Genomic DNA, 18,608 nt, shown 5'->3' on the forward strand with positions numbered 1-18,608 from the left:
GACTGGAGGAAATACGCCTTCATATTTTCTGAATACACTATACATTTTTATAAATTTTCTGAAATGAAATTAACAAAGTAGCGTAGAGATACAAATCTGCCATGCTGCCAACATTATACATTCTTCTTTATAGCTACATTTGCCAGATCTCAAGATAACTTTAATTTGCTTTTTTGTAATGCTTTCTTAGTACCACAATAACATAGATCTAAGATTCGATTATCTACTTTCGAGGCTATTTATTCTATGTCCCAAAAAATATGCTTTCTTCTTAAGTATTTGTTTAGCCAATGTATTCTTCCTTTAATTTTCCAATCACATTTTGGATAGTCACTAATAATATTAACTAGATATCTTCTTGTATTCAAGAATAATTGGAAATTACATAAAGAGTCTTGTATGAATGAACGTGTTGTATGTCTTGCAGTTCTATGTCTACTTCTTTAAACGCAATGGCAGCTGTGATCCTGGAGGACTTTCTCAAAGGCTACTGCAGAATGAGTTTTACAGAAAAGTGTGCCAACATCATCATCAGAGCTGTTGTTGTTACGTTTGGAGTCATTTGTGTAGGATTGGTATTCCTTGTAGAAAATCTTGAAGGTGTTATGCAGGTGAAGTAAAATAGTTTCTAGAAAACATTGTCATAATTTTGTAGAAGAAGAAATAGATTACTGGATAAGTTCAAACTACAAACTAATTGTTTTGAACCTTAAGAGAGATTATATTCAAATAACGCTTAATGCCAAAAACTATCTTGCGGAACAGAATTTGCGCGATGATTTAGGTCAATTCTACACGTTCTTAAATTTATCTAAAGTTTTATTGCAAGAACGAATAAACAATAAGCAAAGTCTACTGAAATTACTATTAGATTGACGAGAAAGTATGCTTTACGAAGTCGAGTGAAATACCTGATTTTACATCTGGAGCTATACTTCCCTCTGTGTCAACAAATGGATAGATCCGGATCAAGCGTAAGATATCACAAACTCACATTAGTTGATACCGCTCAAAAGGAATCGCCAATGGATGTATGCAACTTACAGATTGTACGTAATAACAAGAGACGTATCGTGCACACAATGAACAGTTCTGATGAAAAATGGATCTATTACGACACTTATAAGTAGTCACGATCGTGAATGAATTGTTACTCACATTAGTGTCTAGAAAGGTTTCCAAAACTACTCATCCACCCTCAGAAGTATCGTTGCTTCTAGAGCGATATATAGTGAGAGAGTACTCTCACGTCTTTTCCCGTCCATGTGGAGTCTACAATGTGGATCGTTAGATTTCTTGTCTGTGGGAAAAGCGCCGCATACTTATTCAGGAATGGTTCACAGATATGATTCTTTCAAGTTGCATGCCAATGAACGCCTGCATGAAAGAACTTGGCATTCATGAGTTGCAATACAAAATCCTTTGTCAACTATTATAATCTCCTCTAACCTAACCTAACCTGCAATTTTTATTCATATAATGGTGATATAGTCAAAAATTTTTTTAAATTTCTTGTTCTATTTAAGAGACTTCTTTGTTCATATTTAAGGCTTCGTTGCAGTGCTTTAACATTACTATTTAGAAATGTTCTGATAGCTGTTGGTTAGTACAGCTGATAAGTCTCCATTTTGAATACGCTATGGTAAAATGGCAAAAAAAGAAACATTCTGGAGGCAACAAGTCTCTATGCTCCTTCTCAGCGAGTACAAGGTAACGCTACGTAAACGTTTGAACTGTGCCAAAACTCATCACACTACAAGCGAAGGCAAAAAAAAAAAAAAAAAAAAAAAAAAAAGAGTAAAAATAAAAATAATAAAAAATAAAAAACTACATATCCAGACATGCAAAAATGTTGTGTGTGGTTGTATTTACTTTGCTTATGCTGCTAAAAATACTGGAGAGGTTTGAGAAAAGACTTCGAGTCTCTACCTAAACGAAGGGAAAATCCCAACCTACATCTCCTCGCGGGAGAAAGCGGGCAACGTCTTGGCGGCTAACGTAGGTGGTGACCAACAGACTCCCAGGATAAGGAGTCAGCCTCTATCAAGTGCTAACGGTCTTTTCGGAGGGCGGATGAGGAGGTGGAGGTCAGGGCAGCTTCTTGTCCTTAGGAGGGGAAACTGTCGTAAAAGGTGGACAAACCACAAGGTGGCCAACGGCATGGAGATGTGGAAAGGAACTGGGAATACTACCACATTATCTTTTACCCAAGATGGACAAAGGAGGAGAATAAATGAATATGATGGTTCTTTCTGACTGTGAGGTAAAAAAAAATCCGGTGGTAAAATAGCATGTAACATCAAACGAGTATATAACATTGGACGCTTGTGATGTCATTTGATTTTCTCATTTTATCTTAGACTTTCTTCTCAAACCTAGCATATATTACAATTATTAGACATTTGAAAATAAGATACAATATGAAATGCACTTTAGGAATTATGAATACACTTTGGGAAAGTGATGATGTTAAGACTCTAGTCGCTATATTTCTCTTCTTTCTAAGGAGAACTTGCTTTTGGCCGCTATCTCTTAGATAAGATTATTTTCTAGAAAAAGAATGTGGAGAGGAAAACGCGTAGGAAACAGGTCCCACGTCCCGAAGACTGTCCGTTACAAGGAAGAAAAAGTATCGATCAGCCAACATGATTACACCAGAGCTGTCTTCAGCATTGGATAGTGCCAGCAAATTATGTTCTAGCTGGTGCAGCGGAAGCTTTGGCCCACAGCTGACGAGAAATCAGTGTTAATAGTGAATCTATTAGGAAAGCACGCAGTAGGAACCGCAAGGAAATCGCTATTTGTTTGTCTTTCCCATCTGGTGGTCCACTTATAGTGTATTGGAAGTTGTTACCTGCTCTTATTTCTAAGGAATAAGTTAATCGGATAGCGGTTCTCGTTTCTGGAAATGGTGATACGAGACTGTTAGGAGTGCCTGCTATTTCAAATGTAAGTATTACTTTCAAGTTGGAAGCTTTTTTTTTTTTTTAATTGTTGGAGGATTGAAACTTAACCACATATTTGCATTTCATGTGCTTTGACATAGCAGCATATAACACGGGGTCATAAAATGGGGCTTTTACCCTGCTGGGACAGAAAATGCAGAAAGAACTGATCTGGGTCTCTTGCAGGCATCACATAATAGAATCACTTGTGGCCAGAGTGTTTAACATCTTTTTCAGTGTTTCAATGGGTCCACATACACAACTTTTTTAACGTTTCTCTGAGGCATGGAACTCAATTGGCAAACTGAAGTTCGACATCGGAATTCAGGACGAAGTTGTGGCAGAGGTTTTGATCTCAGTAAAGTATTTTCTAATGTCTTTCTTCAAGCAGCAACTGACGGACTATCAAGACAGAGATGATTACAGGAAACTTTTACAACTTGCTCTCATATTTCTTGGCGATGTTCTTCCAGGAGGCGAAGTTATCACATTATTCGTTCCTGGAACCTACCATCGTGCACGATGGACCATATATACGTATATATATTTGAACCATATGAGCAATGTTGTAGCGTTTAGCGTCTTATCTAAAAGCAGAATATGGCATTTTCCAATGGTCAAAGGTTTGGTACCTCAATTTACCTTGTATAATTCTGTTTCAGATCATATTTTATTTAGAAAGTTATATATCATTGACGTAAGTACTCTTATATGCTCTTAAATATTATAGTTTCTCTCCAGGTTGCCCCCAGCCTAAGTGGTATTAATGGAGGACCCGTGTTAGGTGTCTTTTCTTTAGGAATGTTCTTCCCTTGGGCAAACTCGAAGGTAAGTCCTGAGTTTTAATCTCTTCCTGTTGAAAATATTTATCAGGGATCTTCTAGGAACTTAGAAATGATTTCTTAACATGGACATTTAACTGCACGTACAATAATTATTGTTATTTTATTAGTCATGGTATGTAAATCAGCAATTCTTGGAACTGACGTTTAGTTATACGATTTGAGGATGCTTTTAGAAGCCCTAAGATACTGTTTCTGGAACTGTCATTGAAAGGTTGCAAGAAAGTATATAGTAAATAAATTCGGACCTTCTGTTACTTTAAGATTACGTATTTTTACTGAAGTATTACTGATGTAAAGGTAATCAGAGAAATGATTACAAGGTGTGAGGTAATTAAAACTTTAGTAAAAGTAGCCCAGATTATATCTGATATTACTTTTACATGGTTTAGGAAATATAAATATATTATGGTTCTTAATTGATTGCTATTATTTTTATTATTTGTAATGTTGGATTACTTATTTTTAGGGAGCTCTGTACGGAGGATTTGCTGGTCTGGCTTTTATGGCCTGGGTCTCAGTGGGTACTCAATTCCAGATCGCTGCCAAAATGTTGTCTTTCCCAACAAAACCAGTCAGAATTGAGAGTTGTAGCTACATGTTTGATTCTGCAAATTTGACAACCACGAAAATGGATTATGGGAATAAGTAAGAAGCGTCATTTTTATTTTTTCTCTAGAAATGGAGGTACTTATTCAGTGCACATTTTGTTGTTAGTGTGTTTTTCTTTGTATTTTTGTTTCCAGATATTAAGGGGGATCACCACCTGGATGTCAGTACATATTTTAGCTCATTGCCTTATATCATTATTACAACTACGCAATGAAACGTTACATATTATAAATATTGTACTATAAGATAGAGTAATGTTTCAGCTATAGCACAAGACACTGATTCATTTGGTTGTGTCTTCTGATATCGAAAAATGTAACAAATAAAAGAAACTATTTGATTCGTTTTACAATGAGCACACAAGATGGCACTTGCTGTAAGATCTTACAGGAAGTGCTTGGTTTTACGAAATGCTTATTTGTATATGCAAAATATTTTAAAGTAACGGTCTTATTACGAAATAGATGTAGTGTTTGATCGTTTTACGTGTCATGTTTCATATTGTATTTAAATATTGATTTACATTTAAGGAAATAGATTTTGAGACGAAACTTACGCAGAACGCCATAATATTTTACTTTGTTGCCAAATTTGTATGTTTACTGTAATAGTCTCAAAAAGAAAATTCCTGGACTCTAGCCTTGCAGTTTGAGAAGCGGAAATGCGGTAAGGGTCGAAAACTAATTTTTTCTAGTAAGTATCCAAGCACAATTCCATGATTATTTCCTTTATTATCTAGCATCAGTAAACACTCGACACTATCAGGCAATGCCATACTATTTAAGCAGCGTTTAGCATAGCACTGGGTACACCTAGTGATCCACCTTAACTGTCTCTCATAAACAAATACGCTCTAAGTTTGTTTCAAAATGATTCACCATGTTCTGAATTCTTAACCAATAGAATTGCTGAAATTCCCTAAATCTTGTTCACATCATGATGACCGAACGTAAAAAATTGGTCATAACAAGCCGAGGTGAACCAAAGTCAGAAGCTCGAGGCGTTCAAAGCTATGGAACGAGCCTATTACACAGCATTATCCATTGCCCACCAAATTTCGTTCAGATCCTAGCAGTAGTTATTTCTAAAGGAAGTAACAGATACAGCCGATCCGAATCTATCCATGGCCGAGCCCGGCTATCAAATATAGCGATCTTTATCTTTCAAACGATTCGCTACTTACTCATCAAATTTTATTTCAGACTGATCAGTAGATACTGGCAAATAAAGTACTACATACAAGTCAAACTGAACCGAACTGAGCCTAGCTTCGTCATCAAATAAAACGAGCTTTATTCTTTAGATGATGGACTAGTGGCACACCAAATTTCGTTCAGATCTGGTTTCAGTAGCTTTTGACAAATAAAGCACCACATACAAAAAGAATTGATTGGATTTAAGCTTAGTGTCCTGTTCAGCAGCGTGGACATATGGGACGTGGTCCTACAGTTTAACGTGGGACCCGAAGCAAATGGGGTAGAACTCGGATTTCCCACGCTAAAAGGCGCATACGCTATCCTCAAAATCATGGGACCTCACAAGGTGAACAGTCATGTTAATGGCCATGTGCCCGTCAAATATAGCGATCTTCATTTCCTAAACCACGAGTTACTTCCTCACCAAAATTGGTTCAGATCTGACCAATAGTTACCGAGAAATGAAGTACCACATCCGAGACATATATACAGACATAAATATACCTGGAGTGTATTTATGTATATTTACGCCTAATAATGAGGAGTTAATATGATCAAACGAATTTATCGGAATTACCAATACAAATGAAATCCTTGAATTAAGTCCATAAAGTAAGGCTATAGTAAATGATGAAATTGAACAATACATACAGAGTACATCCATTGTATTTGAACGTTATTTTTTTTGTTAAGAAATGAGTTTCATTCCTATTTCCGAAACTACAATAGTACACTTCAGGACTATGCCAAGTCGATACTAAAACTGGTCGTCATACATCTATAGCTTTCACGTCTAATAAAGGGATAAGGTTAGAGATGAATCTTCTTTTTGAATGAGGGGCATAATCGTGGGACCCTAAATTGAAATATTTCGTTTCACTTTTTATTCCTGGATTGCTAACATCATTTTAAAAGCAGATTTGTTCTCTCTGACCATTTTTACTGTGTAAAGATTAATACTCAAACGGGAAGTAACAGTATACTTTGTCATGTTTCAGTTACATTAAAGGAATAAAGTGGGAGATTCAACATATTCTTTGGACACCTACTCGATTCAGGAGACTGCTTCTTGCTGTCTCTCACCGTTTTCGCTCTGTGAATGTCAATATTAAAACCCGGTAGTAGTAGCAAATTTTATAATATTTCTATTTTAATTGAGAAATGCGAGTACAGATACCTTTTATTCACATGCTAAAATCGTTTTTTGTAAAACCGCTTTGTCTGTGTAGAGTACTATCATATTTGTTCTGTGGCAAGCAATATTTAAACGGGAAATGATAAATTTCTACCATTTTCAGTTTGAATATAGTTAAAGGATGAAAAAGAACCGATTTATGGTATTTTGAATCGGTTCGTAAAAATAAGTTCCCATTACCTTTTAAAGTTTATACTCTTAAAAGATAAAGATTTAAATCGGAAGCTGTAAATTTTTACTAGTTAGTGTTTCACTACAGGGACGCGGATGAAGATGTTATCTTTCTTTAAATCACTCCGAGAAGTAAAAGTAAAATCCTCTCTTGCTATCCTTTGCTCTTTTGGTATATGGTGAAATATATTGCAACTGGAAATCTTTAATTTTTACCACTTCGGATTTGAAAGGGGATTAGAAGAGATGGAAATTATTCTTGGGACGCTGAATCGATCCTAAAACATCGCTGCTCAATATCTCTTATCATTTTTTCTCTGATAGTTTTAACAGGCTAATATAGTCGTTCTAGAAGAATTCTGATACTTGTGCATAGCATAATTTGCAAGTCTAAAATATCAAAAGATACTAAATTAATGTGAAAATGTGATAAATACATAGTAATGTTCATAATTTTACAGTTAATTGTTTATTAAGAATATTTGTGAAAATTCTATTAACTAAGGAGAACTTTAACGTAGCTAATTATTGTGCTTTAACATTGTGTTTAAAACCACGTATTGATTAACAGTATTTTCATCGCAGCTTCTTAGATTGCTTGTCGAAATTTCTTCTTCGTGAAATATTTTATTAGATTTTCAAACTATTCTAGGCATAAATGTCGGAATTTTATAGAATAGCTTTGTCCGACCGTCCATCTGCGGACAGGTATCAGAGCAAAAACGGTAAGAGACATAAAGGTGCGGCTTTTTTGCAAACGGTTTAGAACCCCGAGAATACGTTCTATCTCTTCCGTTTGTTTTCTATTTAAACCGAAAGTGGTTCATATTAGTCATTTCCGGTTTCAATATTTCTTGCTATTGAACGGAAACTATAACAGATAACGAGATGTTGATTTTTAACAAACTATTCAGCGTCTCAAGGAAAAATACCCTGACAATCTCAAACACTATCACAACTGGAAATGGTTTAAATTAAATATTACTTCTGGTTTCAATTCTGATTTCCACAGAGCAAAAACGGTAAGTGATATCGAGATGAGGACTTTTCTTTCTTTTTCTTTTTTTAAATAATTTATTTATTGCCCAGGAATAAGGTTCTATCTTCTTTATTAATTCTCTATTGAAACCTTAACTGATATAAATAAACCATTTCCGATTTCAATACTTACCGGTATCAGGGAGACCTGCGAGTCGAGACACACTTTGTGAAATTCGATACGAGTAGGACAAAAATGAGAATAACAAAAAGTACAAGGAAGCATACAAAATACATAGAAAGAAAATTATAGCTAAAGGGAGAATAGAGGAAACGAGATAACATAAAATAGAGAAGAAACTGAAGGAGGGAATAATTTAAGTTCTACTGATTACTACCAATCTGCCTGAATAAAATGTTATATTTACTTTCTTTTAAAGAGAGAAATAGTTGCCTAGTTGTTAATTGCATTATGTATTCAATTCTCTAGCAATATAATGTCTACTGTAATATATTACGAACAAAACTTTGCTTTATTAGGTAGAAGTTTTTGAGATAATGACGTACGAAATCATGTCTATATGAATTAAAAAGTTAATATTTCATGCATTTTACAGCGATGATGTGTTTCTGTTGTACAGAATTTCGTACATGTGGTACACAGCACTGGGTGTGGGTTCAACCCTTGTGGTTGGATTACTTGTAAGTTTCTTAACAGGTCCAAGAGACCCAAAGGAAGTTGATCGTACGCTGCTTTCTCCAGTAATTCATCGATTCCTGCCAAAGAAAGTACCTGAAGCGGTGGAGGAAGCTCTGCTGACGCAGGAGGTAAACAAAAACAAATTCGTGTTTGATGTACCATAATTATTATCATAGGTATTCTGCAATTATTGGCAAGTCACTTGCCTTAACTGAGAAGCTTCCATGCTGCACGGTCTTTCACTAAACTTTTCGCCTTTACGTACGATTTTTCTGCTTTGATATCATCTATCAATTGTACTTTCCTTGCCCTTCTTCTTTTTCTTGCCACCATACCTTTAGGACGATACAGTTTTTTCTTATTCAGTGTTCGAACCCGTTTGTCTTCCTCTTCTCAGTGAACGTGTGTCGATAATTGCTGTAAAGTCTCCATTATATGCGTTCCTTGAAACAGATTCTCACATATGACGAAACGTTTTGTGGTTTTCCGAAGTTAGAAATGAAAAAGACAGTGGTTAAGAAAGGGAGAACTTACAGAACTGGTCGTCAAACAGAAGCATAAAGTTATGCTATATCTATCCATGAACTACGAGTGGGTAATTAACTCCGAGTTCGTTCCTAATTGACGTATTATCAATAGCGGTCTTTATTTGGAACAGTTGGAGCGGATGTGTGATTTACTTCGTCATAAACATTTTGCATTAGTGCATCCAAAGCGCGTCCTGCTGCAAAAGGAAAACAAAATAAAACCACACTCGTTTCGAGAAACACGACATAAATGCAGGAACTTGATGGCCACCCCGATGCATAGTCTTGCTTGACCCTTCGGAACATGTTTCGGACTATGGTACACTTTCTGAAATCATGTTCCTTCACCAATTAGAATGAGATGGAAACAGCAGTCTCTGATTTCTTTGCCTTTAAGAACAAGACATGGTATGGACGGGAAATCGGGTTACTGATAGGAAGATAGCTACAGACAGTCCAAGACGAGGGGCTATATTTTGAATGTGGACTTGCTTTCATTGTATGTAATAAATACAGATATGTTGTGTACCAGAGTATTGCAAGATTTATGACTAATCGTTATAATTTCACTTGGTAAACGAGTATTTAAGTAAGAAACGTTTGTCTTTGGTATCACTTATGTAACCATTTAATTAAAGAACTATTATAGGATTTTGCTTTAAATTCATTGATGCACAGGCTATTTGCTTTAATAATGGTAGTGTATTTGAACCCACGACAACCATATATCTTACTAGTGAATCTAACATATCATCATACTATGGTAAGGAATTTGTCGTTAATGGCCCATGAATATCCGTAAAATGAAACGAATTTATCCACTACATTTCTATGAAAATCTTCTCTTTTTGAAGTTATCTGTATTAATACCGTTCATCATCAACTGAATTATTTCTCTCTCCTCCTTCATTATTTTGCAACTTTTCAAATCCGTTACAATGCAATTTGTTCTAGAGCATAATAATCACTAACACTCTTTTCTACCTTATTTCTTGTACCCCTTGCTTACACTTCCACCCAGGTAATTGTGTTCACTCATTCACATGTACACTTCAAAGACCTTTAATGCATTTCATTAACATTTCGTAACATCTCGTAATGTTTATATTTCTAGTCCCTAAAATACAATTCTCTAGAGAAAACGTTTATTTGAATATAATTCTTAATTCTTTATTTATTGACTCATAAAATATGGTTCTTTATTCCTATATGATATTCTTCCTAGCATTTATTATGATTTCACATATTGTGAGCCTCCATTTATGTCAACAAACATTATGTTCAGGTTCTACATGTATTTAGACCTCGGACAAAAGTCTATATCGTTTACAAATTAAAATAACCATTAAACCTCTGTGGTTATTTAAATGCCATATTTTCTGTTGAAATGTTTGTAAAACATTTCTTCTAAACACATATTGACATAATGTTTGTGTCAAATGTTGCTTAGAAATGGAGTTCTTGTTGTTACTTTCTCTTTTGTATGTTAAGTGTGTTGGTATGTGTAGTAGAATCTCATGCTTCTTGGATCCTTCTACTCTAACGCTTCTTTCCCATTGAGGCGGCGATATGCCGTCGCCGCAGGCGGCAGTTTGCCGCTTGAGAAGTGTACCCTTTCATATTACGCGGCATGTTGCCGCGAATGAAAAATATGTGAGCAGGATTGCTGTGCAACGAAAGAAACAAAACTTTGTGACTCTTATCGTGTTGTGGTGGTTGCAATGGACAGACGCAAAAAGTGTGCTCTAGTCACCCTGTTAAGACAGAGAGAAATAAATAAATTAAAAAAAAAACAGTAAGAGAAACATATGGGTTCACTCTTTTTTTATATATAGAAGTGGTACCTTGAAAGAGATTTTTCTGTACTGTTTCTACAATAAAATATATAAAATACGGTACATTTATCAAATATCACATAATGAATTCTCTCTTGATTTGCTAAGGTACATTACAGTATTATTCCTAAAATCCGGATTACGAATTTTTATGTAACAATATATATATATATATATATATATATATATATATATATATATATATATATATATATATATATATATATATATATATGGCAAAATAGTACATAAATATATAGCACAAAATATGTAAAATATAAAATATGTAATATTGTTGAAATATTTGATAGAACATATTTCAATTTTGGGGTACCAGAAATTTATAAAATTAGAAGCTCGTTTCCCCAGCGCTACCCACACATTTATTCCAATCTTCTATTACATAGAAAAAACTCATTAGTATTGATTTGGACTCTTTCTAATCAACGACCTTTGTATTCGACACTTCGGTAGTATCAATTGTTTTCGATTATTTTTACTTGTAATTTTTTCCCATATGTAACAAGTTTGGTTAAAAGTACTCGAGGTGTCCTAGGCTAGAACATAAAAGCATAAATAAATACACAAACACACACATATATATACGTAAAACACACACACATACAAATTATCGCAACCACTCTCTACTCTTTCCTGACAACACTTGCTCCCTCCTCTAACACCCAAGCGGCAGATCGCCGCCTATATATAAAGAGCTCCATTGCTTTCAATGTCCCACTTGGCTGTACGCGGCAATCTGTCGCGCCGCTTTCTAGCAGGGAGAGGCGGCTGTTTTTCCTCGCCGTGTAAATTTGTGGCGACCGCCGCGCATATATGAAAAGCTCCATTGCTTTCAATGTCTTTCTACCCTACGCGGCAATTCGTCGCCGCCAAAGGAGAAAGGGCTGTAACTGTATATTCTTTAACACTCCTACATATCATCAATAAAGTTTCAAAAATTGAAGTACATTCATATTTCCATGAACTTGCACAGCATAGTGTAAGGCGTTCTTACATAGCAAAAAATGATGGCATTAACACAGGTCAGTGGTTATTAGAAGCTTCAGTTTATACTTACAGGAAATTGTGTAACGGGTAGGTATTCAGCAATGTCAAGCACACCTACCACTTTTCATTATTATCATAAATATCTACTAACAAATGGTGCGACTGATATAACGGGGAGATGAGAACTGGTGGAATGTGATGGCAACCGTTACACCAATATGATTCTATATGCATTCTTTAAGAGTGGATACCTAGCTGAACGCCCTGAACGGTTTGCAACTCCCAAGAAATTCGCCTTCGATCTTGATGGTGCGAACATTTGTAATCACTGAGTCGCTTCATTTTTCATTCGGTGTTCATGGTGCAAGTTAATGATTTGTTTTGAACATTTCGTGAATGTCAATGGTGTCCATTTGGTGAAGTGTGTTACATATATATACCATAGAATGTTAATCTCTGTACTCCCAGACACCTATTTTCTATCGCTCTCCTGATGCATATGGTGAGCCATTAGCAGCTAATATTTTTCTGTCATCATTGTTCACACTACACTTTCAAATGAGCCTTACTAGAGATTACACTTCCGACCTCGCACTCAAAGGGTTCCTTGTAAGTAGAAATGCTGCCATCTATTCTTCCTATGTGCACTACTTTCCTCTTCTTCGCCAACTCTATTTGCTTCTTCCAACGATGTTTAAACACTAACCCTGTCTCTCATAAGAGTATGTTTGTTTAATAAGAAAGATAATATGTTCGTAAGAGTAGTGTTTGGGAACTGTAATGCAATAACAGTGTGTTACTAAAAACAGTCCTCCGCATGTCATGTAGTGGATTTAACGACTACAAATGTAACATTTCATTCCAACGAGGAAAAAGTATTTATAGGCTTGTGTTAAAGGTTAACACAACTTAGGTGACACAGAGACATTGTGTTGAATTAACATCATTATTCATAATTGAATTTTACTGTTTAGATTAGCATTTAAAATGTGTTTTCTTTTCTTTTTCTCATTTCGTTAGCATTTTTTACTTACACAGTACAAACGCATATACAGTGAAAACCTAAATGCTATTTCTAACCAGCAATGTTTTGTTCTCTTTCAGCCAATCAAAACTGAGCATAAAACACCAAATGGAGTAAATTTTGAAGAACACAACAAAAGAGTCTCTGAAACATCTCTCTATGACAATGTTAAGAATTCAGAATATTAATTAAAAATTACTTTATTTATTATGAAAAATTAAAAAAATATAAAAAAATCTTCTAATGCCATTATTTCTATATACTTAGAATAGTGTCACAAATAATGGGGTCGATCTTCTAATGCCATTATTTTTATATACTTAGAATAGTGTCACAAATAATGGGAAATGAAATCTCTGAGTTTTACGTCCCACACTTATGCCGGTTAGGCTAAAGGAGACGGTGATGATGAGAGATGAGTGAAATGGTGGAACGAAGAAAGTGGGAGGAAACGGGAGAACCCCGAGAAAACCCACGAGCACGGTGTTTGTCCACCACAAAGTTCACTTGGCGGGGGCTGGGATCGAACCCGGGACCCCAAGCACCAGAGGTGAACTCACAAATAATGGGGTCGGAACGACATGTCTAATTGTTGTAATGGAAGTAGAAAGACTCCCAAGGTCAAAGAACTGGGTATATTGATGAATAACTAAAGAACGATATTCTTTTCAGTGTTCTTAATACTATCATAAGAGGATACTGAGTTTGGAGACTGGATGTTATCAGTGTGTATTTATGTCTACTTGATACTTCTGGTTATGACAGAGCCTTTGATACGCTCTTCACAATACGTTAAAAATCGAGCTGAATTGCATTGCATTTAATTGTTTTTTGAGTTTGTTTCCCAACCAATATGCAGTAATAGGATTGCGGCTCTTATCCTCTTTTGAAATAATTAAATTGAAACATTGTAGCTTTTATGATGCAATTAAATCGTCACAATATATTTTTGTAGAAATAAACAAATATTAACCCTCATATCTACATGGTTATGGACCATGTACTAATTTTAAAAAAGAAATAACTAAAACAACACGATTTTAAATAATTACAACAGTTTTAAAACGGCTTGCTGCCTGTATTCTACAGACATACATTAGCGTCATGCGAGCAAGCCAAAGCAAAGGCAGACATCTATTACTGTGATGGATTATTATAAGGGGTGTATAAAAATAATTGCAACGTTGTTATAATTCGTATCTGGCTCTATATACACAAGACCGCTTGTTACGTTCGTTGAATGTAATCCCCATTCGATTTCTATCACCTTTTGCCACACGTGTGGAAGGTTAAACTACAAATGGACAAGAAAAACAAACCGAGTAAAAATGGTTATATTTCATACCTAAACTATAACATAATAATGACAAAAATATTACCCATCGCCATCGTTATTAATTTCCTAACGTTGAACTATTAACTATCTAATGTATGAAAGTGTTATTGTAAATGCTTTTACTTGACTTAAAATACCTACGCAACAAGAATGAAAATATTGTAACTGATTAAAATACACGAAAATTATTATCAAGATACATAAGTAGACAAATGTAATAACTTTTAAATTATGCAAACAATACTTACTACACATTTCTTAAACATGACATTCATTGCTTAAACTTTCGCATGCACGTTCGTTTGTTAACAGTTATCTTTGATGGGAATGACATTATTTATCTAAGTTTTCATTAATACATATATTTTACTATTATTAAATGTTTCTCTTAAATTTACTCTCTCTTTTTTAATATATAATGAAGTCTTGAGCTTAAAATGTGCTGCTTTGTTTCTTCAATCTCACAGCACAAAGTCAAGTCCGATAAGAATAAAGTAAAATAAGTTAAAGTCCTGACCTCTAAAGTCAATAGGCACAATAGACTCGAAATACCCATAGCTAGAGTTTTGCAGTAAGCGCTGACCTTTACTGACACTCATAGGACTTCAGTGACTCCTACAATAAATGCTGGGATTCCCTTTCCCTTATAGTCATAAATTGGTACCTTCCCATGTTAGCTGTTAATGAAACATAGTTAGGCGATAACATTATAAGAAAAAATAGAAGAGGATATTATAAAAAATGAAGATATTTTACCCTTAAACGTGTGCAATACACTTTCGAATGGAGAGTAATTGATAACAGATCCAAAGCTAATAATTATTCGTTCTTAAAATAACAATCTATTTACAAAGAACTAATTCGACTTGTCCATACGTGCGAACGCAATTAAGTCTGTGCACGTCTCTACTATTACAATAGCAACTCAACAAAATTGGACACTAGTCTATAAATGTACATTTTCGTTCCTCAATAAATCGTATCCGAGTTCATTTATGTCTAAGCCGGTAGTTTAGTCTTAATCTATTATTTCTATCAGGCCGTTATACTATTTATCTATACATTTTATAATTATCTTCGTACTACATACATATTTTAACATTTTTTCATTCATTTTTTCATGATCACATTCATTTCCATTAACTTCTATAATATACCAAAGTTTAATTTATACTTGCCAAAAATAATTACCACCGCAAAAGGTGACATTGTTATGGAATTTAGTTAATTTAGATTGACGAATTATAAAGACAAATTTTCGTCATGGACTCGGAACCTGGCTAGACGTCCAAACTGCTGGTTAACTACTTTCCTTGATGGGTGCCTGTAAGGTTTTAATCTTACGATTACATTAATAACATACTGTCTTCCTTCTTCTTTTGCAATGAATGATAACAAGAGAAACTAACTTATTTTCTGCCATGATATTTTAACAAAACTTTGCACATGCATCATTTACTCTTACACCCAAATGCATAACTATACGTCTTGTTTATATTTACTTGCATACAATGTCATAATAATATCTCACTAGAAAAACATTAACCCATCTATGCCATTATCTTTTTTTGTTTTATTTTGTTTTGTGATTTATTTTGGAAAATAGATAATTTTCGACCTATTCTTGGTAAAGTTAGTGTCATTTTGTTTTGCTGATCTCCCATTGGCTAGTTATGATACTGGGTCGAAAACGACCCGGGGACAAATGTATAAGCTTTAGTAATAACAAAATACGCAAGTGGGTCGTTTTCGACCCAGGAGGCTTATATGGGTTAATGCCAAATACAAAATGTGGCAACTCAAGAAAAAAAAAAAAACAAACGAAAATGTGAAACCATATAATTTTTTTAAGTACTGTGTAATTTTTATCTTTTTGTTGACATTTAATTTTAACGTATCGAACAGATTCATAAATTGCTAAAGTAACATTATTATCATTCATTTTTTAAATGCTTAGTTTTTCAACTTTCTGACATATTCAAGACAAACAGTATATTCATGAAGATCCCATACATACATATACATATGTATATAGTATATGATCTCTAAGGTTCCTGTACAAATCTCTCAGTGTACCTAACCAATCTCGAAGGTTCTTAAAACAGCTTCAAATGAGATTATAAAAGGATCTCAAAATTTACACATTTAAATATTTTAATAATCAAACAACATGTAGTATTATGGGTTTAGCTTTTATTCAGGTACTCATCTTCTTCTCTATCCTGAACTAAACACAGTAAACATGCAAGAAATCAAGACTACATGAATGTGGTGAGGTCCATGTATTTAAAAGAGTCATGATTGTGATCAAAAATGGGTCAAGGAGTTAAAAATTTCAAATTTTGAAAAATTTGCGATCTAATTTAAGTCACTTTTACCTTTAATCCCTTTTACTGGTTTCTCCTTGATCCTTTCCTTTTCCAAACATCCTCAGTCCTGAGTAATCCTGAAATAAATTTCAATTAAACGTGTTCATAATTTTACGTACCTTGTTGTGGTTCGGGATACGGCTGGATGGACGGTCTTCTCAAACATGCTGTAATAGAAGTTCCAAATTAAATGGGTTGGTGAGTTTGTTTTACAATGAAGTAACTGTAATCTACAGAAATTCGTCATCATTACTTTAAGACAATCGTCAGACAATTCTGTGGAATTTCTGCAATGACGTGTGATATACAATTCTCCTAACTTATGTAGGAAATATTCCAAACACTCATAATCTTGTACTTTAACGAAAGCTTGTTTTATTATTGTTTCTGAATTTTTTCGTTGACTTGTTCCAGCTAACTGGTAATTTTCAATTCGGGATAAGTCAAAGGCAACGATTTTTCATGTTTCGAGGGATGATAATGTGTGTCTTTGAACATAACGATCTGTTTTTCGAATGAATGTTTTCTGACCATGGACTTGTCTTCGCTGTGGGATCCCGAAATCTAACTTTGTTCGCGGAATCAAATCCCATCTTCTGATTATCCAAAAAAATTAACTACACGATTGTTTTCAGTAGCGGAAGTGCAAATACATAACACACACTTCTTTATACCTATGTGGAAGTGGTGCTGCAATGCTAGCTAATATCTCTGGAGGTGAACTTCTCAGGTTCGAATCACATTGAAGGACGGTGTTGCGTGGTTACGGCTTCAGGAACTGATTAACGCATTTGAGAATTGAACGACGTGCTTTCAAGAGCTATTAATCTGGCTGCAACGATAGTTTCCGACTTAAATTCATTAACCGAGGCGTTACTAAATGATGTGGAAATGGAAAATAAATGTGGGCGTGTGTCGCACAATTCTAAACGCGGATTTTGTAGTAAACTGGGGAGAACCGGTAACACTGCGTCTTCATGTGCGTTCAACAAGTCTCATTCACGCTGAAAAGTACGCGAAGAAGAACATTTTTTTTCCTTATCTGACATTGCGCTGTATGTAAACAAATCACGAGTTTCATGTATCGCACTAGGCTTCTGCGTTTTAGCCAAAAGCAAACTATCTCTTAAGCTACACTGAAAATGTTCAGAACTATAACTCTTGCTACTATCATCTGCTTCGTTATTATTACTCTTTATCTGTGTCGGGCTGCCTAAATTGTAAAATACCCTATGATCAAGGATCTGGCTAATATCACTTTGGTAATTTCCTATTTCACATTCTGACTCGAATACCCTGCTCTTAGCTTCTTGACCTACTTCTGAGCTAACAGCGGACCTAACAGCTGGACCTATGGAATATCAAGGTGTGTTGTGTAACGTCATGGACAGATTAAACTGAGTGATTTTCAGATCTATCAACTTCTGTTGTGGACTGAGAAATGTTAGCATTGTTTTCTAAAGCTACATTTTTAATTGCAGAAAAATTCTGAATGTCATTTACTTGACGAACCTACTCTTGTAAACATGACGTGTTTTATTGTGTTTGCGTATCCTGTAAGTCAACTATTACATCAAAATCTAGAATCTGTTTTTCGGCCTGCTGTTCGTTTACTGTATGTACTAACGCGGTCTGTTTACTTTCTAATTCTGTGATCACCATCTGACTTTCCTCACGGTCGTGCGTAATTACGGTCCTGCAACTCTCAACTTTTGCCTAATGTGCTTCTAAACTTATATGTAACTTTTGGGATCCACCATCTATTGTTTTGCCTAAACCACCAAACGCTTCCACGATACTTTTTTTTTAAAAAGTTTTTCTTTATTGTTTTGGTCACTGCACATAATTTCTCGTCAAGTAATGCAGTAAG

At 34.8% G+C, this 18,608-nt stretch overlaps 1 protein-coding gene across 1 annotated transcript in view; it reads left to right on the top strand.

The window, feature by feature from the left end:
• Positions 1-18,608, top strand: part of LOC145667969 (uncharacterized) — a 118,865-nt gene that overhangs the window by 23,195 nt on the left and 77,062 nt on the right. The window contains exons 10-14 of the mRNA XM_081735393.1: positions 428-611; positions 3,687-3,773; positions 4,257-4,435; positions 8,557-8,767; positions 11,996-12,096. Of these exons, the coding sequence (XP_081591519.1) occupies positions 428-611; positions 3,687-3,773; positions 4,257-4,435; positions 8,557-8,767; positions 11,996-12,096 (762 nt within the window). The remainder of the gene's footprint in view (positions 1-427; positions 612-3,686; positions 3,774-4,256; positions 4,436-8,556; positions 8,768-11,995; positions 12,097-18,608) is intronic.

The sequence above is a fragment of the Thermobia domestica genome, chromosome 13 (genome assembly GCF_964235325.1).
Source record: "Thermobia domestica chromosome 13, izTheDome1.hap1.1, whole genome shotgun sequence".
In the NCBI taxonomy this organism is placed as follows: domain Eukaryota; kingdom Metazoa; phylum Arthropoda; class Insecta; order Zygentoma; family Lepismatidae; genus Thermobia; species Thermobia domestica.